The sequence below is a fragment of the Drosophila mauritiana genome, chromosome 2R (assembly GCF_004382145.1).
Source record: "Drosophila mauritiana strain mau12 chromosome 2R, ASM438214v1, whole genome shotgun sequence".
Lineage (NCBI taxonomy): Eukaryota > Metazoa > Arthropoda > Insecta > Diptera > Drosophilidae > Drosophila > Drosophila mauritiana.
Window position 1 is genome coordinate 19223125 of NC_046668.1, and position 26033 is coordinate 19249157.

Here is a 26033-nt window from a genome sequence, read left to right on the forward strand (position 1 = left end):
TGGTTTAGGCCACGCCTCCAGCTAAGAGAGTCAGAATTCGAATGGGAATAAGGAGAAGAAAGGGCGCCCAACAAAACTGGTTCTCCATTTCAGCAGCACTTCGCTTTTTTTAAGACTTTTACGCATGCGCAGCATGATTTTAGATTTTAGAGGGTATTCCCCTGATAAGAGGATTCAACTAAGTGCATTTCAGCCACAGCTGCCAGAGCAGTGAGATGATATCAGCAGTGCCTACTCAGAAGCATCAATTAGTTGCTACCCCTGACCACATGGCGTATGCTTAATTTGGCGAAGATTAAACGTTCACTTCATCAGGGGCGCACATTTCATGCGAAAGTTAACTGCTTAACGATAAAAGCAAACTAATAAAATCCGGGGAAAGAAGGAGAAATTGCCACATAATAAAGCAAATTAAAAGCAAATTAATTTAAAACAAAAAGCGGCAGGCGGAAAGCGGGGAAGACGGCACAAGTTGAGGAGTGGCAGCAGCGAGCAGCGAGTTAACGTTGCGGATGTGGCGTAAATGAAAAGGATAAGTGGATACACAGGCACACACAGCCGCACACACGCGTAGAATCCAGCAGAAGGATATACCCGAGATACCCGTCGCTCCACTTCAATTAAGCATCGCGCCAACATGGCAGCCTCTCACAGATACACACACCCACACACACACAGAGTGAAAGGCAGGAAGAGAGAGCGCAGGGCCCCCACTCACACACACACACATACAGGGATACACACACACACATCCCTTGGACGTAATTACGTTTGGCAAGCTCGTTATGCGTAAGAATAAACGCGCATTAAGAGCTCATTAGTTGGCACAAATCGAATCGCTGGGCCAAAAGGAGGGTCCAAACCAAAATGTCAGGAGGCAGGGTGGAAAATGGGAAAATGGGGAAAATGGGTGGGCCGTGTGCCTGGTTATCTGGCATTTTCATTTAACGTGTAATGGAAGATAGCGTAAACGGACAAATTGAACCGAAGCCAAACGAGAGACTGAACGAACTGGACTGAAATGAAATACTCGAGCTCTGGGGAAAAACCACAACTCATGACAACAGGTAAGCTGCGAAATGCCGGCTAAATGTAAATGGTAATGGTATTGGCCACGCTTAATGGCTGGCTGACTGCGTCTATTACCCGGCTGACAATCAAGTGTCGGAAGTGGGATGTGGCGGAGTGGGATGTGGCCTTCCAGGGCATCCACCTCCAATGGCCAATGTAATGTTTTTAGAAAATTATTCAGCCAACGATACAAACTTGTCTCGTAATTAAAACATTTAAGGCTAATAAGTAGCTACTGCAGATACATGATTTGCTAAAAATGTACAGCTGAATTTGGAGAGTAACTACTTATGGTATGAAGAGCACATTTCAACTAAAGTTTAAAATAAAATGGTTTAATGGTTTAATATGAACTAGACATGATTATAATTTAACATCCTTTGATTATGATTCTACATCCTAAGATTTATTGGGTTTCCTTTTTACTTGTATAACATAAGAATAGTTGAAAAGATCTATGCTCCATAATAGCTAAGAGCTTGTTAAGCTAGCTTTCTTCTTTCAGGTTACAGTAGTATTTATAAATCAAAGCACTCAAGTAAAATGCCAACTCATTACTTAACTTGCAATAACATAATAAGGATAATTGTGTGCCCAACACATTCCTAAACCTCAACTGCTTTTAAGTTCACTTCCTTGACAAATGACGCTTGCCGCAATCAGCTTGCAAATTTGTAACAATAGCAGGATATTAACAAAATCCACTTATGTATCCGTTTTAGGTTTCACGCTCCTTGGGAAAACGCGTAGAGCGAGAAGGAAATGCCGATGCACACAGAGAGAGATAGAGAGAGAGGAATAGAGAGCCACACACTTTGTGGCCTAAGCCCAAAATGGTTTTCCGATGCAATTGTGGTCGAAAAATCTGTGGCACCAAAGTCATATTTTTTTGGGGCGCAAAAGCGCAAGGACTCCGTTCAGCATTTCCCTTCGAGGACATCTGGGCGAAGGGCAGTAAGTGCAGTTAGTTTATTTTATTACGTTGCCGACAAACAAGCCGCTTGGCAGGAGTCGGGGCATCCCAAATACCCATTGTTGTACTCTGGATTCCGGATCGCCTGGATTCGGTTTCGGAAGTCCATGTCCTGTCCCGTGCCGTGCCGGAGCGCAACGGACAGCCACCCCGCGAGTCCTGCGCACTCTCTCGCGCTCTCGCAGTGCTCTCCCGAGCTGACTCCGCCCCCTTGGTTCACACACTCACACAGGAGCAGTGTGTATATATAGGTGCGGTGAGCTCAACCGGTTTCCAATTCGATTTGGAAACTCGAGTCGTCAGCGGGCCACAGTCGCTGCCTTCGAGTTTATTGCCAACTCTGCCTTGGCCCGGTGCGCAACGGTTTCGGTAGTTGGTAGTGCATAGTTGGTATTGTCGGAGCTAAACTTTTACCGCTTGTGACTGAAAGATGCTTGACATTTAGCCAGAAAATTCTGACAGCGATTCAAATACAATTTGTGTGACTGTGTAGAGTGTGTGTGGTGGTGCCTCAACTGTGATCATTCATATCATTGCCGATTTAAGTACTCTTGCCCCTCGCAATCGAATGGATATCAAAGCCTCGACGCCACCTGCCCTTGAAGTGGCTCCAGGCCAGCCAGGATCGCCAGCCGGAAAACCGGTTGCGATCTCCGCCGCCATGTCCGGTCCAGGTGGTGTGGCCAACTCGTCCTCCACCGCGGCGTCCAACAATACCGCCGCCACATTCCAGCACATCTTCGAGCAGCTGGTGCAGCAGGGCGGCGGGAACCACAAGCTGCCGCCCAAGCAGCTGGAGCAACTGCGTCACCTGCTCGGCAACGTGAGGGACGCCAAGAATCTGCAGATGATCGTGGAGAAGTTCAAGAACCTGGAGCAGTTCCACGAGCACTATGCCGCCCACCTGGCCAACAACAACACTGTGATCTCAACGGAAGGTGAGCTGCACTTCCGACGGCAAATTTCGAGGGTCTCCTTTTAGAGAATAGGGATCTATTTGGAATAAAATCAAGTTTGGCTATCAGTTTTAGAATTTAGAATTTAGAATGAATTAATTTCGATATAATGACCAATTAGGCTAAATAACAAACTTTTCGGACAAATTGGAAAATCAGAAAAAATGATATATATCCAATATATCAAAAACTTGACCACTTAGCAAACATATTAAGCTTCGTTAGTTAAACTTGTGTTGCTAATTTTTTCACGTGTGGCCTTAGCCGGAAAAGCCTTCCAATTGTTTGATTACAGATTTAATTAACACAAATTGCTGGCGGACACGGAAATTCCGGACTGATCGCCAAATGGCTGAATGTCTGAATGGCTGAGTGTGTGCGTGTTCACAGCAATGTTTTTTAGTGCATTAACATGCACAGCGGAAAATTTGAGAGAAAATTATAAGCTAATTGCAAGACGAGGCAATTAAGTCGCTTTAAATCCCGGCGCACTTTGCACCGCTTTCACTCGCCACTTGGCACAGTTTGTTTTAATTTCGTTAAAAATGCATAAAGCCATCAGGCAACATGTTGCCTACTTTCCAGCATGCCGTCGTGACAACTGGCCATTTTATGCGGACGATGGGCTCGCGAGGGGGGTTGTGAGGTGGGGGGTTGGGTGGCTCGCGGTTGCAATTACAGCTTTTAGCTCGTTAAAATCGCAAATAAAGTTGTGTGTATGCGGACTGGACTAAATTTTAATACTTTCGAAATTGCTGACAAATTTGCATAGGGTCGCGCAGCACCACTGTCGTGCGCCTAATTGACTTTGGCAAACTGTTGGCAAACAGGCTTTTAACTCGGCTCTCTTTTTTCCCCCTTTTTGTATCCCGCAGATAGCAACGACTTGGTTAAGGATAATGCCAGGAAGTACGGATCTGGTGGACAGACGCTAACGCCCCGCCACACAATCGATGCCATTCTGGGCCTGAAGAATCGCAATGGCGCGGCGAATGGCAGTGGCAGGAATCCGGAAACGGTCAGCGATGGTAAGTCATAACGCGACATTATTTGGCCATTAGCCGTGATCAGTGGGCCCTGTCAGGGAAAATGGCAAATCGATTTCAATTACCCGCTCGCAGCCGGTGGAATCAACAAACACAATCGCAAAATTGTATTAGCCTTGGCAGGGGGTGGTGCCATTGGGTGGTTTTTTCTGTGGTTTCGGGTGGCTTGGGTGGGTGGTGGCGTTGGGACTTGCACTTTGGCAACGCCTCGAGATGCACGACAGCTGATAAGCAATCAGTCAGCGGTAATCGCTGGCGAAGAAAACGAAACGAGAACCTAAAAAAAAGAAAAACGCACGCCAAAACGGAAGTCATATTTAGATGGGATTAGAAGCCCCATCGCTTTTGGCCAATTTAAACTTATATTAGTGGCGCGCGGAGTGAGCACTTTTGAAGGCTTTTTAACTGGATTATAGTGGGGATTTGCGGTGCCAGCTGGCGATGACTCCCCACATCCAGGTGGGTGCCAAAAATAGTCTTCTGCACGTCATTTATAATTCATTTCTGCTTCTGTTTTGATTGCCGGCAAGCGATTGTCGCTCTCGCGTCTCGACCACGCCCACCGCCCAACGCCCGTGCCACCAAATTGGCAGCAAGTTGCGAAAAAAGGGTGGGCACTGATATTGCCGCGATTATGGTTATGGCCATAACACCACAGCCTTGAGTCCTTGGATCATCCCAGCGACTAGGTGAGAAATGAAGGTGTAGCTTTTGCTACTTTTGTGCTTTTGAAGCGTAGTTTCTAAGAGGATAGAGTTTTTGAAAATCAATCATTATCAAGATATCACAATACATGTATTTTGCCATTCTTCAATTGATAAAAGCAATTAGTAATTATTCGATTGCTCACTTATCAGCTTTCAACTGGCCAACAGAAAGCCAAAACAATTAGCAGTAGGTATCTTTGCAATTAATTCAATTAAGTGGTTTCATAAACGCTCAAAACAGACAACTACCATCGATGGTAAAGGGTCTAAAGCGAATGGAGAGCCAAAAACAACAAGGTGATGAACAAATTGACAACAACAACGAGTGCAAATCAAAATGGCGCCGAGCGACAACAACAAGAGCACAGGTTAAATGACCGCAAATTAATTAAAAACAGGCTAATTAACTGTGGGTGGACAAATCGCGGGGGTGGCAGTTTGGAGAGGGGCTCAGCTACATGGCGAGCTCAAGCGTTTCGCATTTAAGCCATAATTAAACTGGCGGCCAGACACAAGCCGTCAAAAAGCATTTAATCTGACAGCTGGCGGCAACGGTGGCGTCCCAGAAACCAGAAAGGGACAGCTACAGTGTGGCAGACAGAGCTGGAGAGAGAGAGACAGAGAGAGAGAGGGCGAGATGTAAAATTGAGATGTAAACAATCATTTAAAGCGCAGGAGGCACAAGTGCATTTGGCCAAGAAGCAAACAAACTGACTAAGCAGCAGCGTTAAGATCTAGATTGGCTAAGAGAATGACCGAAAGAGTGGGCCATATGTGATTAGAAAGTGATCGAAGTGATCCCCTTCACGATCCATCTACACGAGATCTGTTAAGCAGTTGACGCGGCATTAAATTGAGCATTAAGGCGTCTTAATGATTTTAATGCGTGTCTGCGTCGGCGTCGTCTTATTAGCCGCTTTTGTGGCTTCTACCACTTTTTATCGAAGCCCCCCTGGCGCATACCGCACTTCCACTTCCAACAAGCACTTGTGATTGACAGTTTTGTTTATGGCTTGTTTCGCTTTTTGATATGAGTCCGATATCTCGCATCTCATCTGGCTGCAAAGATCTCCGGCGAACAAGAAACCAGCCGAAATGTGCATTTCCTTTCGGCCTGTACCTGTTCTGGCCATGACTTTTAGAAAACGCGCTGCGGCTAATAACATATCAATTAGGCCGCCTAATGGCCAAGTATTGGCCCAACAATGGGAATCTGTCAAATCATCATTAGGATTAGACACTGGGAAGGGGGCCAGAGAAGTAGTGACGCGATTAACGTCAATTTGGATGGATTCGTCGGAAACACAAGCCAAATTAGAGCAAAATGACGAGAAGAGTGTACATTCTAATCGTGGAAAAGCATCTCACTAAACGCTACTTTCCAGACAACTACCTAGCATTACAATTCTGAGTTAGAAGTCATAATCAAATTTCATTGCGCTAACGACCGACAAATTTTCAGACGCCAACTCGAAATCATTTCCTAATTGATGTGTCGATCAATCCATAGAAATTGAGTGAATGGGCTAAGAAGCTGGTTCATTCACCATTAGAATTGTAGGATGTTAACTGGTTTGTGAATGAGTTTTGAGATATATGGGCAGATTATTATGTATTACTATTCAGGGATTAAGGTGTGCTATTATATAGATATTCGCAGGACATAAATCATGTTTCTCTAACAGAATTGATTTCTGTCATTTTACTTCGTGATTTATGCCACCTTTTAGCCAATTCCCCATGATATACGAGCTTAACCATCACATCATTCACACTTTGGGAAATTGCTTAGGAAAGACCCCAGAACAACTTTTGTTTTAACCTTTTTATTTCGCTGCTCACGCAATTAACTCACGCACTCCGTGTGGCAACTCGGCGGTGGATTTTTTATCGTGATTTTTTGTGTGGATTGATGTGGATGGAGGGAGAGGGGTGCGGTTGGTGCGGCTACTGTCCATCGCCTCATGTGGCTGCCCCATTCAAATCTTTTGTGCTACTTCATTTGCAGAGAGGCTTTCAAAAGCGATTTTCGTCGTTAATTTCATTAGCACCACAGTGGCTCAAAATAAAATGCATGCTGGGCGTGTAAATTTCGATTGATTGGTGAAAACGCTCGCAGAGGTTAATTCGGGGCATTTACAATCTACGTTTGGCTGCTGTTTAAAGTTAATTAGCCAAAATACTGACCCAATTAATCGAACTGTGGCGAATCGCAACGATGTGGCGCATAATTACATTAGGCAATCGACTAAACGAAAAGGGCTGCCTGGCAGTGGACTAACATCGAAAAGCAATTATCCAAAAGACTATCAAATAATTACAGATACTCGTACTCTCGAGCAGCAAGTTCCCAGTCTGACTGCGTAATTGGTTTTGTTTCCAATTGGCCCGCCCCGAAAGCCAATTTAACCATAGAAATTGAATTCGGTTACACAAAATCCCAGCCAAAGAACTGAAACCTAAACCCCAAATAATAGAAAGCCTGGTCGCGGCGCTTCGAAAACTAATGACTTCCTTGCATGTCACGTGATATGAACAAGCGCTGGTTGGAACGCCCATTAGGGACCAATGCCGCCTCATCTGGAACTCCTCCTCGGCTTTCTGGGAATTTTTATTGCCTCACATTGTAAATACCTGGCTTCTAATTGAAAGCCGTTTATTAGTGGGAGGGCGGGCGGCCAACAGGTTTTGACCCGCCGCAGGTCGAAGGCTTCCACTTCGCGCCAGCCCCTGTTCAGCGGGCAAATTAACTAACACGTTGTTATTAGCCGGGTTGTTCAAGGCTTTTAGCCAGCGAGTTGGCAAACAGCTTTATGACTTGCCTTCCCGCCCCATTGAGCATACTAATTAAAATCTAATCAGGTGCCTGAATGCGTGGGCGAAGGGAAAAGCAAGCTCCAACCCCATTGCCTTGTATTAGCCATTGATCACGCTCAATTAATTGCACAAAAAAATAATGGTTGCTATTCCAGGATTCCCTTCACTCCTCGCCATACATTCTTTATTTAAACGACTGTAACCTTTGATCTCGCTTTTAGGCTCCGTTGATCCCTCCCTGGGTGACGACGACGCCACTGATCTGCGCTGCGGCATGACCCTGACGCAGTTGCGCAGCATGGACAATCGCATGGCCAGCATGCTGCAGCAGCACGCGAAGAACGGAGGAGCCCTGCCCTACGGTCCACCAACTCCGCCGGGGGGTCAGCAGCCCCAGGTGCCGAATGCCACGCCCCTGCACCACGGACAGCAGATGGGCGGCCAGGCGGGACATGCGACACATGCCGGACATGGTCATCCTACGCATCATGGGCATGCGCCCTTCGGCTATCATAATGCCTTTGGCTTTGGCCAGGCCGGTCATGGGTATGGGCACCAGGAGGAGGCGGCGGGCAATTACCTCAATTCGATGCACCAGATGGTCGAGGCCAATCAATTGCAGACCGGAGCCAATGGGGCCAATGCTCCGCCCGCTCCGCTGCCGCCCAGTTCCTTTGGCAGTCATCAGCAGCATTTGGCCGCCTTGGCGGCTCAGGCGCAGGAGCAGCAGAATCAGCAGAATCAGCACGGCAAATACGCCAAGTCATCGCCCACTGGAGCGGGTCCTCCTCCACCGCCGGGTGCCTACTTTATGGAATCCCAGACGGCGCCTGTCGCCCCGTCGCAGATCAACTACGACGAGCGTTCAATGTCCTCGGCCAGCGACTTGGAGGAGGACGACGATGATGCGGCAAAGTTGCAGCTCGATGTGACCTCGCCGCCCACTCCGGCGCCACGTGGTCCGCTGGCCGCCAAGCGCAAGTCCGCCGGCGTCTACTGTGATGATAATGAGCCAAAATTAGCCAACGGTCAGTTGCCAGGCGGTAATTACGGCATTCGGCCGCGCAGCATGGAGGAGGTGCATCATCAGCAGCAATCGCATCACCACCAACAACAGCAGCAGCAGCAGCAACAGCAACTGCAACAGCAGCAGGGCTTTCAGCATGACTTTCGCAACAGTGGCAATGGGAATCCCAATGGCAACAGCAACTCCGGCGATCATGGCGAGCGTTTGAACGCGGATAGCGATAGCTTGGTCAACGGCAGCTGCGCCTCCAGCGAGGATCTCAACCAGACCAACAGCAGCGAGCAGGGCGAGAAGATCACCTCCGGCAGCGACGACGAGGGTGGGTACAAAGTCTATCCTTTAGTGTCCTTTCGATAACAGAAAGCTGATTACTTATAAGTTTGGTCACCGATCATGGTGTTTTATTGATAGCAAACAATGTTCAATGAACTTCTAACGAATTTTCTGAACATTTCTGTATTGGCAGGCCAAGATGATAACTGCGCCAAGAAGAAACACCGTCGCAATCGGACCACCTTCACCACCTACCAGCTCCATGAACTGGAGCGGGCCTTCGAGAAGTCCCACTACCCCGATGTCTATTCCCGCGAGGAGCTGGCCATGAAGGTGAACCTGCCAGAGGTCCGCGTCCAGGTGAGTCACCTCCACCAGTACCCCCTGTATCTCCAGTTTCTCCCGTATCTCTTGTGTCTGGAAGTGATTTACACCCGAGCCTCGGCTAATTGGGAAATCAACGTGTCTGCAGCTGGAGTAACCGCCAGCCAGGCTCCGGAAATTAAACAATTTCCGTTTGCTATTTATTTTAACGAAATTAAGTTGTTCCCGCTCTTAATCAACCCCTTGCATCTAAAACTCAAGTGAATGCAAGGTGCTAGATATACATACATTTGGAATAGTTGGCAGGGATTTATGGCCGGAGATCCTTAATGAGAGAGAACTGCATATTTGAATTATTTAACTGACTCGTAACGTTCCTTATCCTTAAACTTCCAAAAGAAAAAGGATTTTTTATAGTCACTATTGCGTTTCTTATTTACGACGAACTCAAATTAGTTGAATGTGGTCGCTCGCTTTACATATTCGAATTAAACTGGTTTATTTAACCATAACTCTTCTAGGCATTCATTAATGTTTTTTTTTTGCGGTTTGATTTCCCCTCAAGAGCAATAATAATTGTCAAACTTTGCACATAACTCGACTCCGAGTGCATGAAACAATTTATGTCTCAATAGGAAAATGACAGCGCCGAAAAAGTTCTCAACTTGGTCGGTGGCCCATTCAATGGGTTTCCTTTTCTTCATCGGACAGAATTATGCATTTTATGCGACTATGCGCTTTTATGCTCCTTTATGCGACTGCGACTTTGGGCCACCAGCCGCCAGTGTGGCAATGTAGCAATGTGGCAATGTGGCTATGTGGCAATGTGGCGATATGGCGGGATGCCATGTCTGGCAGCCATTCGTTTCGGGTGGCAAATTGTGACGTGAACGGGCAGGGCGCCTCGTAAATTCCATTCACAGCGGTGTAGCATAAAAAAACGCTTAAGCAGCAACAACTAACGATGGGTGGCAGTGGGTGTTGCACGTACAAACATTTTGGATAGATGTTTCAATCCACATTTATGCATACTTAATCAAGCAAACAGTCTAGATCATATTCCCTATCCAAATTCTATTCCAAATTCTGCCACATAGCTTGCTTATCAAGTAGCTTCCTATATCTTTCTGTGTAGTCTCCGATGGTGGAAAACTGACTTCAGCTCGAGCCTGAGGCTGCTGCAAGCTCTAGAGTGGACCAGGCATAGTTGGCATAGTTTTCCAACCGCAAAAGTGGGTGTGAGGCGGGGAGGGAGAGGTGGAGGAAACACCCCACCCCGGTAAATGCAAAGGACATATCAAATTTCACGATTTCGTTTCGTTTCCTCAGCCGACAAATCATTTTTATTGACTAAACATTATCGTGCCCACAGCCAGAGTTGGCGACACTGTCGTCGGCGTCTCCAACACAACACAGGACATAAATAAATAAACAAATACCGAAAATGCCGTATGTATTTATGGGTGTAGCTATAGACCCGGCTATATAGCCACCGCACAAACGAAATACAAAGGTAATGAAGCGAAATCGCATAAAAATTTCTCCTCCTCAGTCTCCTGAGCCTTCGGAGCCTTCTGGCCCTCATGTGTCACTTTGTCAAATTGACACGAATTCAAATTATGCCAGCAGGAAGCGAAACGAGCTATGGCCATAGAATAGTATAGTCGTCCTCCAACCCTTTGACTCGCTTTTTCGATTTAGTGGGCTGCATTGGGCCACCCCATCCATCCTGATCCTGTGTGTTTGTAATCGTATTTGCGGTTAGTTTGCATGAAGTTCTAGTTATCGTTTTTACTCCTTTGCTACCAATTTTTTCCTACTTTTTTTCGAGGTTTTTTTTTTTTTGTTTTTGCTCTTTGACTGGGCCTGGGAAATTGCTTGGTGTGCAACTCGTTGAAGGTGGAAATTTGTTTTGATTAAGTTTGCTGGCACACACATACACTCGTTATAGGCTGGCCAAAAAAAGAAGGAAGGGAAGGGAAAAGTAACCAAAGTTGACTGAGTTGTTTCTTTGCAAACCCAGCCAGCCATCCACCAAATAGAATTTCTCGTTTAGATGAGTTCATTTCAGGGTTTTGCATTGGTCGCCCACTTTTCGTCGGTTTCTTTTTGGTTCGCTTGCTGTCATTGCATTGTAATAGATTTGTTAAATGTTTGTTTAAAAAGTTTGATTGGATTTTGCATTTTGTGTATGGCAATGGAATGAATTTCTCTGTGGCTTGTTTGATTGTTGTTTAAATGGCAATATACGTTGACAGACGAGTTGCCCAACTATGCAAGTTCAATTGAAATTGTGTCATTTTGCGGTCTGCCCACAGTCGAAAGAAAACTAAACCAGGCTAAAGACGGCAGCCGCAGCCATTTAAACAAGGGTTTGAGTGGCCTAAGCTCGGGGATTATCGCTGATGGTAACCAAAACAAAACGCGTTAAGCCGGCAAATTAAACGGCAGATTAACAGCCAACAAAAAAAAAAAACAGCAGAGCTAGACGATCATTAACACTTGCCGTGGAAATGTATCGCCACTTCCCCCAAAAAGGACGGACACACACAAAAACCCTGAGAGCAGCAACATATGTCCTGGGAGATGACAATTACTTTTGTTTGGATTACTCACTGACAGGACTGAGTGCGGCTTTTTTCGTCCTTCGCGAGGGTTGTCTGGCGCCCAGTCAAGGGTTAAAGCCGCCAGTCGACTCAATCATACGCCGCATTAAACCGTGGGCCAAAAGAGTTTAATTAAAACTTAATTTGCCATGCCCGAGCGCAGAGAATCGAATACAGATGGGATTGGATGTACGGAGAAGGACCTTGCTTTCCCATAGGATCAAATTTGGGAAAGTATTTCCAATGCATGTCTTTACTTAGTTAGTATGATAAACATGGGTATTTTCATGTGCAACGAGCACCTTTATTGCGTTTATTAGCAGAAAAATAAACAAATATAGATAGGTCGGATGCAAAAGTTTGTGTCAATTATTTTGCATAGTCAAATGATTAAATATCGTAAGCCTGTCAAAATATCCTGCGCCAAAGGTAAATAATAATCCTGTGTAATAGTTTATTTATCTGCATATATTGCTCATACGACATGTGTGACGTGACACAGACAGCCCCAAGCGCTCTTTATATCCGTGTCTATCTATCCGGTTTGCATGTGTGAGTATGTGGATGTGCATAAACAGCAAACAAATAAAAATGTCATTTCACTAACAAATAAAATAGATTTTTATTGCATTCCACTTGGCCTGCGTTTTTGCCCTCGCCTTCGAAGGGATTTAGATTTGCCCCCTCGACATTGCCACATTTTTATGCTCATTTCGCTGTGCGCTCCGTTCTGGTTTCTGCTTCGATTATTTTTTATTGAATATTTACTTCAACTTTGGCATTCGTTCGCTTGCATGACCGTTTTATCGACAACTACCCACCCACAACGCTTTCGTTTTCGTTTTCACATGCCATAATAATAATGCATATTAGCTTCATTTGTTTAGACCCGCTCCGTGCCTCCAGCGCCATGAAATCCTATACAAATCTAATAATGAAAACGATCGCTTGCCTGTCCGACTGACTGCTAAACAAGCTCGTTCATCGCCATCATTCGGCAACTTGAATGTCCTGTGCGGGTCATCAAATCGTTGGAATGAATAAAGCCATTGAATGCTTAAGTAGGCTGGTCCCACTGGGTGTTGGAAATGTGAGGAGAAAAAGCTTTTCAAACTTATTTAACTTATTGTCATGCGGAGGTCCCTGCAGGACCTCTGAAGTCTCGATGGTCTGTGTTTGGGGAGTGGCCGGCCCTTTTAAAACCATTTATTAGGCACTTGTCCTGATTGCTGCCCGTTCGGTCAGTGTGGCCAGAGCAGTTAATTGTCTTCTTTTTTGTAAGCACTCCCGACGATATAATTAAATGGCGATGAAATATGCATAGAACTCAAGCCGCAGCTGTGGACTAGAAGCGGGTGGAGAAGGATAGTAGGTTGGGTGTGGGCAGAGCAATTAACACATTATGCCACCTTGGCAAAACAATAATAAAAAGCGAACGGAGAAGGGGTGAACGAGAGCTAGGGAAACAAAACCACCGCAAGGGTAAATAAATGTCAGGTCACAAAGGGCAGTCGAGGATAGGGGGTGGCTGTACCGTTCGGAACTCGGGCTTATAATATATTTAGGCAGGCCTGTGCTCAGCCTTACACATCTGCCGTTTATTAAAATGTATTTTGATCAACTGTCAACAGTAAAACAAAGCGCCGTACTTGAACGAAACTTTCAGGCACTTGACATGAAACGGCCAATTTGGGCAACAAGGGCGAAGAAAACAAATAGTCGGGTTAAGGGTATACAATATGCTTTAAAAGCGAATTCAACTGACTTCGTACTTTGATTATGTAAATTCAGTCCATCTATTATCCTTATAAAAGCAACTCACGATCTCATCTCTAATGTGCCACTGAATCCGTATTAATTGCGACTCAATTCTAATTGAAGATAGATAGAACTAAGCCGCAGAAGAAGAGATGGCGAGGCGAGGGGCAACTCTCTACAGAAGTTTGCCGCTTTCAATTAACCCTCATTAGAAGCTCCTTTTTTCGGGCAAGGAGAAGAAAGCCTTCTGCGATCGAGAAACGCCCACGCAGAATCCGTGTCGCAATTAATTAAACTTGAAAGCCAAAGCGCAGATATCAGGAGCTTCAGATAAATGTGGAGCACGGGGAGGGGGATGGGGAAGATGACGACGCAGTTGCCGCGCGGCTCAAAGGAATTTCCGATGTTGGAGGCAGTCTGCGGCCGGAGATGCCGAAGGATCTGGCAAGGAGCACAATGTCGGCATCGTTTGTGTTTGTTTGCGATGGCATCCAATTTCATTCTTTTATGCGACTTATTGAGTTTGCTCTGCGCCGCTCCACCTCTCCTCTTCTCGCCACTCCAATGTGTGTCCTTAAGGTCCTGGTCGGGCTCGGCCCGGCTCTGATGTCCCGATGCTCCGCTGTTCTGATGTCCTTGCCCGGCCAAAGGGTGTTGTTGTCTCCAGTTTGAGCGCTCGAGGCAGAGTTTAAAGGCAGCCTACGCCGCGTCCACCTCCCAGGCGCATCCTTGCCAGCGCTTAAGCCACGAAACGTGTCCTTGTGCGCGCTATTTGCCTTTCCAGGACTTGGGCTATGATTGCGCTTTTCAGCGCACCACCCACCTGATGGCTAATACAAGACGAATCGAACGTGTAGTTGGAGTTCCGCCACGTGCGGGGGATTTGGTTTAGTTTTGGACCCGGCTGTCTCAAATTCACCGTGGCCTGTCACATTTTAATATAAATGCATAAATCAAACGGAATGAAATTATAAATCATACATCATGACCCCCGGCTTCACCCTCCATCGAGGTGGTTGCAACCCCCGAACACACAACTCACTTGACATCGAGGATTGCCTCGCCCTCAAGGTTGTCACTCCATTTGTTTGGCTTAGAGCGGAATAAAATATATAAACCAATGTAATCAAGCGAAGACAATTACAATTACAATGAAATTATTTCGCATTTTGTCGGTGCTTTTTTTTTTAATGGTAAATTGCTTTGGCCCAAATATCCTTGCATCTCTGAGAAAACAGCCAGCCGAGCAGCTGTTAATACGACCCTAAACTGCTCGAGTGTCAAGTGGAAAGTGGAAAAGGGGAGTGAGTGGGTGGGTGGGTGGTTTGTTTGGAGAGGCCATCACACCCCTCGGCGACGGGAACATTATGAATATTATTCAATTTGTACGCCTAAATGCTTTGTAATGAGTTGCACATCTGTTCGCTTCAGCGAGTGTTTTATACATTTTTTGCCTCTCGGAGTCAAAAGGCAACAGGATAAAGGATAAAATCCAAAGTGCGGGTGCTTTCGAGTATTAGGTTTTTATTGCATTACAGCCCCGTCCTCTGTCCTCTGTCAGATGTCAAGGATGCACTCAATCCGGTTCACAGTTTCGAGCGCGATTCAATTATGACTTTGATTTCGGATTGTGTAATCTGGTTCGGGGATTGATGAACCCTGTATCCCCTACACCAACTTCGCATCCAAAACATTTGGATGCCTCTCGGCTGTCAGTTTAAATGAGCATTGGGCTTAAGTTGTCAAATTAGCGGGCAACAATACAATTTCAATTTCGATCCACAGTCAATCAAAATAAGCCAGGCCAGAAAATAAAGGTAGAAGTGGGGTGGGGAAGGGGAACTGGTGTACTGGCATGCATGCGATACGTAAAATTGACTTAATCAGCTTTATATAAATGCTTATTTTGACAATAACGCTGCGTTGAGCCCCCACATGTATGTACGCTAATTATGTGGGGCCCAAGCGGCTTATTATAATTTCAGACATCATGTTTATGGGGCGAAAAAAACAAAAACACAAAAATCAAGCAAAAGCAACTCCTTTGCACTCCGAATTCCGTTTTCGAGTCGCTTTTCCGCTTTTAATTAATTCCCGCTGCCTGCTAATTGGTTTTATGCGTTTCCCAAACGAATTCCTCCCGCCGACTGCATAAATCACAAAACACTTAAACAATTTTCCGAGCTCTGGCCTCGGCGGCTCGTTCACGTTGATTACTTGCTAATTAATCACCTAAACAAATTTCGCTTCGGCTGGCAGGTGGAATAACTATAATAACGATATTATTATTTTCGAGAGCACGCAAATTATAATTAAGTTATCAGGGGACAAACTTTTGATACGACAGCGCCCGAAAACTAAAGCGCGCTCCACTGAGCAAAAATCTTGGTTCATTGCGGTTTTCTAATACGGATTTCTGATTTTTAGTTAGATACTTAGTAACAGATTTCTTATAGTAATAGCAGCTACAGAAAACAATTGATGTTTAAGCTTTGAGTGGCATTTAAGCATTGATAAATGAATATAATTTTGTACAGATTTCCTTTTTGCAGTGCACCTTAATCTACGAGTATGTGTGTGCCCCAAAAATTATTCAAATTGAGCGTGGCAACTGCTTAGAACCGGTCTGAAACTGATGGGCGGACTTTCCCTCGGGGCCCGCGAATGTTGCAAATTAAAAGTGCGTCAACAGAAATTTGTGTCCCTGTGCCCGTGTCCTGCGTCCTGTGCCTGGGAAGTGGCAAGGACTTGGACTAAGCCACCCCGAAAGGAGCCTGCCTGGTATTTGTCGTCCTTTGTAGCCGATTTAACTGCTTATTAACTGTGCGTGCGGCCGTTTCTTACGCTCGGAATGCTGCCCGGCATGTCAGCGAGTAAATAAATAGCTAATTAAATACAGGGTGCCACGTGGCGCCGAGCAAACACGCCCCGGCAAACAATCCTCCCCTGCTCCTGCTCCTGCTTCTGATCCTTTTCCTTCTCTCATTCTCATTCCCCTGAACCCTGGGCAAAGTCAGTTTGGGAGTGGAACAATTGAAATGGCAGGGAAACCCGAGTCCTGATCGAGTGGGTGTCGGATTGGCGCTTTCCTCGACTTTTCTCATGGCGAAATTCGAGGCGGAGTCGCCGGCCGAGTCTGCGGCTGTCACAAAAATCAAGATTTGTCGCGTGTTTGGCCTTCGATTACAGGGCTCGCGACGGAAAAGTAAGACTGCAATTAGCCAAGTTGAGGGGAAAGTGTGAAAAGCTGAAAGCTGCCTAGAAATCAAGAATAGTTGCGATTTCTCACCCTTAGATTGCGTACATAGGCGATTTTTAATATATATAGCTCATATTCCAGTCAGCAGAAGTAGATCTTCAACTTAATTTTTTTATTATGTCCCATAAATTTCTCCATAACCCGGCTTTTTCAAACGGCGGCACCGAGTGTAAATCAATACGCTTGTCGGCTCCCAAACTAATTAAAACATCTTGCGGATTGTGGCCGTCGTCAAAGCTTTTGTCTTTTGCTCTAATGTGTCCTGCCATCGCACAAAGCGAAAACGAAACAGGATGCTCGAGCTTCGGCTTCTTGGGCAGACGGAGTTCGATTGCGAGGGGTCCTGGGCCGGAACTAAAAGCCAACAATGGCATAAGAAACATGTCATAAACTAGCAGGGCAAGGACTCCACGCTGCGGCATTGTCCCTCCGAATTCGGGCTGAAAATTATGACAGGCCGCTGAAAGAATTGAATCGGACGGTCGGCTGAATGCTTCGTGTCTGTCGCTGTCTGGAACCGGGACAGCCCTATAATTAGGCTCCCCCTGGCAGGATTCGAGGATTTTTTAATTGAATTAAAGCTTGCGCGAGGAGCGGCCAGAGTTCCCATGCAATTCGCATTCGGGGTTATTACCTTAGGCGCCGCTATCAATATCCTTGAACGCAACGGGTTGTCCTGCCACGAATGCCTCGTATGCCACGACTTTCGAACCATTGCCCCTGGGGTCGCCTCTCTAATTGCAGGACAAGCTGGGGCAAAATTATTTTGCTGCCATGCAATTAGTTAGCCTACGAGAACGAGCTCAAACAAAGTGCATTCGATGGCATCGAGTTTTCAATCAATTTGATTGAATTGCATGACAAACTGGCGGCACTGGGATAATTATAGTCCTGTTGACGGCATAATATGCTTATGCCATACGCTGGCACTGAGTTTTAAGTAGATCGCACCAACTGATACCCAGTGCCCCCCATGGGGAGAGATAAAAGGTTTCGCTCTCCCCAAACGAACCTTTAACCAGCTTGTTTCTGGGAAAATCAGCAGAAATTGATTTAGCTTGTTCCTTTTTTAACAGATTTACTTGGTGTACAGAAAAAGCTATTCAAAATTTCAGGCGAAATGTTCAATTTAATCTGATTTTTAGCTATTTATAAACTATAAGCTGTGTGGTCAATCTAAAAACCCCCAATGTACTCTCCATCAAATCCAGAGTATGGTTTTCGCAGATAATTTATCTCAGTATCCTTCGCCTCACTGCGGCACAGCCTACCGAAAACGGAAGTATGAATATTCCAACAACAAGTCCTTTCTGTGTAATATCAAGTCGAACTGCAACAATTGAACCACCCCCTCCTGGCCACCCAACCCCCTGCGCCGACCAGCCCCCTCGTTCTCTACAAGTTGCAAACAGTTTTATTAAGCTGCTGAAGCTCTTGTGTGTTAAAAGTCAATTTTCCAATTTGCAAACTGTCAGAAACATTCGAAAAGCAATTTCTGCCACACAGCGAGTGAAAGAGAGGGCAACAGCAAGAAAGAGAATGCGAGAGAGAGAGGGAGAGAGAGAGCGCACATTGCGTATACGCCTGGTATGCTGTGTGAGTTACTTCAACATCTATGTGTGTGGGGCTTTTGCCCATTTTTGTTTCTTTCTTTTTTCCCTTTTTGGGTGGAACGACACTTTGCGGCACAAGTTTTCCAATAAAACGGCAAAACTTTGCTGCGAACAAAATTAAAGAAGACGACAAGGAAAATGGTAGAATGACATTGCCAGAGGAAGAGCAAGATGATGATGTTAAAAGGGGAGGGTGGGGTGGTTGGTGGTGCTTTGGGTTTTGGGTGGTCGCAAATTGTTTGCTGCCAATGTGAAGTTTATGAAAAAGATTAAAGTTGAAAAGTGGTTGCCTGATGGCTGCGTTGGCAGGGGGGAGGGGTGGTAGGTGGGCAGGGGGCGTTCTTGTGGTGAGTCGCGTGCTCCACATGAATGCCAAATTGCTGCAGGCCTGCTCGATAGGTGGATGGGTGGGTTGACTGGGTGGTGGTTGGGTGCTTTTGAGGACACAGCCGTCTAAATGTAGCAAAATTGAAAATGGCTGAAAATGGGGATGCCTGCGTGTGTGTGTGTGCCCGCCTGTTTGTATTTGTGTCTATGGGGTGGAAAATTGAGTTTGGTCCATGTCATGGCAAAAAGGGGGCGCGGGGGCTGGGCAGGGGGCAGGGGGCTGTGGGTGGTTGGGTGGTGGTTCAGCATCAACGGCCAAAGATGAAAGCAGACAATTTTGCCAGCTTTCGGGTGGCTGAGCGTGGTGATGTCTAAAGGTCATTATGATGTTTGTGGGCGTGCCACCACCCGCCAGCTGACTGCGAGGGAGAAAGCTTTCTCCTGCCTGTCTCCATCTCGCTTGCTCGTTTCGAGGCTTGTATGGGGGATTTTCATTATGGCGCGCCATGAATGGAAATTACAAAATTGATTTTGATGATTTAATTAAAATGAAGAAGCACAAACTCAAATTATAACAGCCAGCAAGAGGCCCTCTCTTTCTCTCAGCCTCCAGTCCTCTCTTTCCCTCCCCGAGTGAGTGTGCTTGTGTGTGTTCGCTTGAGTGTGGGGAGTTGAATGTGGCCTAAAGCTGCTAACTTTAATTTATTTTCCTCGTACAGATTTGAGAGACAGGAAATTAGACTTTCTAAATGGGATTTCAATTTGCTTGAGTAGGGAATGGAAATACAGGCGGGGAGTGTGGGGAGAGGGGAATGGGGGAGATGAGGAGGGAAAGCGGAGCCAACGGCATTAGCCATTTTGTTATTGTTGCCTGTCTGCACTGCTAATTGATATCCGACAGATATTCAAAGATAATCAAGGCACAACTCTAATTGGAACAGATTTGATTGGCTTTTGATAAGCATGAAATGAGTTTTCGATAGTTACAAATAAAACAGTGGTTTAATATATTTTCTTATATATTGTTTCAATATCTTATAGAGATTTATTTAACTTTGCAAAGATATTCACCTGCTTACTTACTTCAAATTCCCTAGATAGCTTGGCTTTAATTTCGTTTTAAATTATTCACCTCTTGCTGCGTAGTGTATTTTTAATTAAGCCATTTCAAATTGCATTTTCCGACTGGCAAATTTGTTTTGCAAATCACTTTCGGGGCAACGAAAATAATTTTACGCGCCATTATCCTTAATTAAATAGCCGCAAAGCGACTGAAACCCGAGCGCACAAGCAGCACATGCATACACACATATACACCTATAGATGCTTGTTTATGTCCTTGTGGCAGGAGCAGCAACCAAAAACAGCAACGACTACGACAACAACAACATTATTTCATGGTAATGAAATTTTCATCAGAAATAATTTCTTATTAATTTGCGCAAATTGCATTTAATTACTTTGAGCGTGGCAGGAGCAGAAAATGGACGCAGGAGGAGCCGAAAGGGGGGGAGGGGGTGGTAATAACCAGCCAGGGGGCAATGGAAACTTTCCCTAGATGGCTTTTATCGCCCTCTCTCTCTCACACACACGCACTCTTACCTGCTCATGCTTTCTCTTTTCGTCTCTGCCACTAATTAGACAGCCACACTAATACACACTCATTGTTGCGATAATTCTAATTAGAGCGAAGGCAACTAATTGAATTTTATTTTATTTCCTTCGCTACTTTGCTTGTGTGCGTGTAGGTGTGCGTGTGCGTGTGCGTGTGTTTGTGGGTGCTGCTCAGCCATTTTGTTTGGTCGCTTTTATGGCTGTGTGGGTGTGTATGAGTGGATATATCTCTGCTGGCATCTCTGTGTGTGTATGTGTGTGTATGTGTGTGTGTGTGCTTTCATTAACAATTTTGTGTTGGCCGCCATTTTGCTTTTTGTCTTGTGAGACTCGCTCTCTTTTTTGAGCTCCAGCTCTCTTTGCGGAGCTCTTTCGCTTCTGCTTTTCATTTCCGTTTTCTAATTACTAAATATTCTCTGCCACGAAATGAAAATATCTTAACGCTGAACGCTCGACTAACTTAGCGCGTTTCTTGTGAAGCGTTTAATTTAATTGCTCCAGCCAGCAACCCAATTAGCTAATCCATTCCATTCCTTTTATTTTCCAGGTGTGGTTCCAGAATCGTCGCGCCAAGTGGCGTCGCCAGGAGAAATCGGAGAGTCTTCGCCTGGGCCTGACCCACTTCACCCAGCTGCCACATCGCCTGGGATGCGGAGCATCCGGACTGCCCGTGGATCCCTGGCTATCGCCGCCGCTGCTGAGTGCACTGCCAGGTAGGAATCTTCACATGATCTGCTCTGCTTAATTGCTTATATGTACAGAACCCAAAGATAAGCCAGCCCATATTTCATTACATACTTCATACTTAGTTATTAAAGGACCTTCTGATTTTATTTACCCGCAGGCTTTCTCTCGCATCCGCAAACCGTGTACCCAAGCTATCTGACGCCGCCGCTGAGCCTGGCGCCCGGAAATCTGACCATGAGCAGTCTGGCGGCCATGGGCCACCACCACGCCCACAATGGGCCGCCGCCACCACACGTGGGTCACGGGGGACATGGTCAGCCGCAGCCACCGCCACCGCCGCCGCCCCACGGAGTGCCCCACCCCCATGGCAGCCACCATGTGGTACCCCTTTCTCACCTCTCGCCGCACCTGTCACGCATGTCGCCGCATGCGACGTCCTTGGGCTCGCCCCACCACGGAGTGACCCCCCTCGGCACGCCGCTGCACAGCAGTCTGCCGCCCAGTTCGACAGCCACCACCGTGGCCGTCTCATCCTCGCAGTCGTCCTCCTCCTCCGCCTCGCTGGAGTGCAGCGGTCCGGATGTCTGCATGTCGCCGCAGAACCTGAGCATTGGCAATGCCGATTCCAATGGCGATGGACGCGACCTGAGCAGCGACCTGGATGCCGGCAGCACCAGCAGCAATCCCGGCAGCAGTCTGGACAAGTGCGCGGCCAGCGCCAACATAGAGCTGCTCGATGTGGGCCGGGATAGCCCACCACCTCCGCCCACTCCGACTGGCAAGGGTTCGAGCACGCCGCCGACGGACATGCGGAGCAACTCGATCGCAACGCTGAGGATCAAGGCCAAGGAGCACCTGGACAACCTGAACAAGGGAATGGTATCCATTGTCTAGCCCCAGTCGGTTCCTAGCTAAGTGCGCCTCCAATCGAAAAACAGTTCCCAGTCCCTCGTATCGTCTTTTAGGTGTGTTCTAAGTTTAGTGAATTTCGTGTTGTAAGTACTTATTTCTGAGGCAGTTTCTTAGATGGTAAAACTCAACGTGTGCAAAGTGTATTTGTAAAATTTTAATTAATTCAATGAAAAACGGCTGACGAAGAAGTCTATTCCTAATGCATATTAGCACAAAATAAATATGACAAGTTTTAGCTCAAGATATGTGTGTTTTTTTTGGTGGCATGGGGATAATTTATGACGCAGGATAATCATTTAATCTTATTGAAACATTGTCATTTTAAACATCATTAAAGAATAAATTTAACCCAATTCACAAATAAAATACAAAGGTAACGTTCTTATTTTCGGATTTCTTTATTTTCGAAGGAGGTGTTCAATTGGCAGGGGAGCTAATCAGCGAGGTAATCAGTCATCAATAATACAACTCTTTGGGCCAATTATGAATGCTTATCTGCCGCACTAATCGCCTGTGCAAGGCTACTTAATGAGTTGATTAATAAGAAAATCGTGAGACATTGAGCAGAAAATGCTGACAAGCAGCAATTAAATGCAATTAAAAAGGACTAAATGCACAGCAAACAAAGGACTCACTTGGGAATGGGCCTCCTGGTTTCAGGTGCAGTAGCCGCAGTTGAATCTAATAAAGTAACGAATAAAATTATAATTGATTAACGCCGCGGGCAATTAAAATGCAAGCATGTTGCCCACACCAGGGGGTAGCAATACGAGTATGTGTTTTCAGAACTTGCAGCTACTTGCATGAACTACTGGCTCCATGAAATGAAAAGCATATCCCACATGAGCGTCACAATTTGCTCAAAGGACCTCGGCGCAATGATAATTGCCCGCAATTACATCAGGGCGCTTATCACACGCACAACATCTAGCCGGAAAATCTCACCCAATATGCATATGAAGCGCACAACATGGGAATAAAACACTGCGCTTGCGGGAAAATTGTCGAGGGAAATGGAATTGGTGGCCACTTAGCAGTGGGTGAGCGTTTAGGGACAGAAACAGCTTTATGACAATCGCCGATACAAGGTTTTTCAGTTGGGTACAAGCATGTCATGCCATTAAATAGAAATGATTTTACAAATATCCAATTCAATTAAAAACTTTCCCCAGCTAACGGAAAAAATGTCCGTATTTATACAATGTATAAATATTAAGTTATACAAAAGTCTTGGTATCTTATGAATTATGTTTAGAATTATAGAATTATTCTAACTCATAATTATTTTTTATTTTTAAAAATAGGACATAAAACCGGCACGGTTTATCAAAAAAAAATTTAAAAATTAAAAATTTTTAATCTGTGTTAATTTTAGTACACATTACAAATTCGTTTGCTTTATCGATATACTTAGTACATTTAGCTTAAAATCGGTTCGCATCTTGGCTTTCGGTCAGCGCCACCTAGCCAACAATTGTAGCACTAAATGCGGTGGTGTGCGTCTCCGCTGCAGATCTAAAAACCTATGTCTTACAAATTAAAAGAACGTATTTAAATATAGCTTGTGTTATATTCATGCATATAAATAATTTTGCAAGTAATAAACTTAGATAGAAATTGTTCTTAAATTTACCAAATGAGCTAACAATTTTGACTATTTTACATTTGACCATTGATGAGCGGCATCACTTGGAAAATTCCTTAAAATGAAATTAGCCGAAAAGGTGGCGCCACACAACTTATCAAGGTCAGTCACCCAAACATACTAAACTATAAGGTCCTTGTGAAAGTATTAATACTTAAATGTTTGATGGGAATAATATTTTAGATAGTTGAGAGAACTCATCTGACACATCGTAATTCGACTGCATCCGGGGCATTGCACTTCCACTTGCACAGACACTGCAGCGCATAACTAATATACATTTATAGATCACTCACTGATTGAGTGATAGCCACATTGAGAGATGGTCGTGCACTTTCCGAGGGGAAGAAATGCGAAAGATAGAGATCGGAAGACGAATGAATCATCTAGATGGGCGAGGAAATTCCGAAAATACCCCAATGATGGGGCGAGTAGGTGCCAAGTACGCGCCATATATGGAATAAATGCCAGACGGGGAACCACATGTGTGCCTCGCTCCTCAAGAATGGGACTTTGTGGGTGGAGGAGGTGCCCACGAAGTGCTGGGGCGGTGACGAACCAAAAATACATACATTACAAATGAAATAAAACTGTGATGCACGCCAAGTGCAAGACAAAGTCCAATCGAATTAAACTTGAATATACTCGCAGGGTGCATGTACAAACTGGCACTCTGCTCGTGACGACTGAAGAAGTCGAATTAAAATTCCAACATGATTTGCCCAAGGGTTCGCTGCTGTTTTTGGAGCAGACCAGCGACAAGTGTTCCATCCTATAAATAGAATTTGTCAAAAACCACCGAGTCCAAGTCCGAGTGGATACCACATACATATGTACATAGCTAGATGATCATCATGATGGGGCTGCTAATGAAGATGCTTTCCCCATGGCCATGAGTGGTCCGAGCGGAAGCTAAATGGCCATGGGGCAGCACATAGATCCGTCTTCCAATTTCTCTGTATCTCTATTGTACTTTAATTAAAAGAACACATCTCACACAAATATATGTTCGATCCGCCTTGAGATATATCGCATATTGACGACATACAGCTGATCGCGCCCGTTTGGTCGATGATGAAAGCGTTGGCGCTATTTTGCTTGTTCCTCTTTTCCATCCTCTAGTTTTGTACATCTTTTTTTTTTTTGTTCGATATATACGTATATTTTTGTTTTTCCTATGCGCTTGCTGCTTCTATTTCGTGTATATATAAAATAACAACGTTAAAAATAAGTCCGTCCAAACGAAATGAAACCAGTGGCCAGAACCGAAATTATTGAACAACATTTTCCCCCGATTATGATTGTTGTTGTTGCACGGAGTGTGTGCCAGTGTGTGTGTGTGCGGGTGTGCCGATTTCACTGTGTTGGTGTGCTGCAAACCGAACAGAAATCAGTTTCTCACTTCTAGAGCACACCATAAATGTCCGCGTCACTTTTGGTTGTTGTTGCTCTCCTCGCTCACATAGCCAGTCTATTTGGGTGAACCCAAGGCAACAGAAACATCCTAAGGTCAAGAGGGATATATCCTTAAGCTATCCTTACAACTAAGTTTCATACTTCAGTTTCATGAGTGTATTCCTTATAACATAATATCATAAAGATATATGAGCTACGCTTTATAGACCGATTATCCATAGATAATCGTCCTATTATCAGAACTTTTGGTATACAGCTTGTTTTGGTCCACCCCAATCTACTTGAGACTTTCGAATGGCGAACATATATGCGGATTGCCGTCGAATCCGCCTTATCTTGGCCACCACGCTCCGTTCTTGAATATTTCTGTTCGCCCTGGAGGCGTACAGTGCGGCAGACAGAGACTAGGCAGATATATAACAACCGACCTATAGAATCGAGAAACAATACTCGATGGAGCGCATATCCGAAAGTATTTCGGTCTGGCCAGTGGACAGAGATATATACGCGGATTTCGCACAGAATATTTGGGTCTGCCATATACGAATTGCCACTTGTCTGACCGCCGATGATGATTGCAGCAGGCAGCACGTGAATGACTAAATATTAAGTTATGGGCTGGGTCGGTATGGGGAAAATGTTTGGGCTGAAATACGATAGGATTTGCCCGATATATGTTGCCCATGGAAAATTCCATCTCCAGGCGATCTCCAGCTCCCCATGTGTGTATCCATTGTGGGCACCTAAAAATAAACCTCGCCTGCACTCCCCGAACCCTAACAAATGGGAAATCTTTGCTTTTCCCCATTAACACAAATTAATGCATTCCAGAAATCACAATCTAAATCGAAATGGTGTGTTTATATGCGTTCGCCTGACCCGATTTCAAACCATTGAAATGAGCCCGGGGCTGGAGGAACAGCCAAGTGGCAGATGAGTTTGTGGCAGCTGGACAGTGGTCAATACTGGAGCTGCTAATGCGCTAAACAAATCACCGGCCAT

At 45.4% G+C, this 26033-nt stretch overlaps 1 protein-coding gene across 1 annotated transcript; it reads left to right on the forward strand.

The window, feature by feature from the left end:
• The first annotated feature begins 2340 nt into the window (after nucleotides 1–2340).
• LOC117137931 (retinal homeobox protein Rx) lies at nucleotides 2341–22161 on the forward strand. Its single transcript, XM_033299684.1, has 6 exons — nucleotides 2341–2982; nucleotides 3876–4028; nucleotides 7792–8916; nucleotides 9064–9230; nucleotides 20919–21084; nucleotides 21216–22161. Exons 1-6 carry the CDS (start codon nucleotides 2613–2615, stop codon nucleotides 21950–21952), a joined length of 2718 nt encoding a protein of 905 aa, XP_033155575.1. The 5' UTR covers nucleotides 2341–2612; the 3' UTR covers nucleotides 21953–22161.
• Nucleotides 22162–26033: the final 3872 nt, after the last annotated feature.

Excerpts from the sequence above, each read along its gene's own strand:
- LOC117137931 (XM_033299684.1), top strand. The coding sequence starts at position 2,613 with ATGGATATCAAAGCCTCGACGCCACCTGCCCTTGAAGTGGCTCCAGGC. Across the intron at positions 8,917-9,063 it reads CTCCGGCAGCGACGACGAGG|GCCAAGATGATAACTGCGCC; the intron begins GTGGGTACAAAG and ends CTGTATTGGCAG. Across the intron at positions 21,085-21,215 it reads GCTGCTGAGTGCACTGCCAG|GCTTTCTCTCGCATCCGCAA; the intron begins GTAGGAATCTTC and ends ATTTACCCGCAG.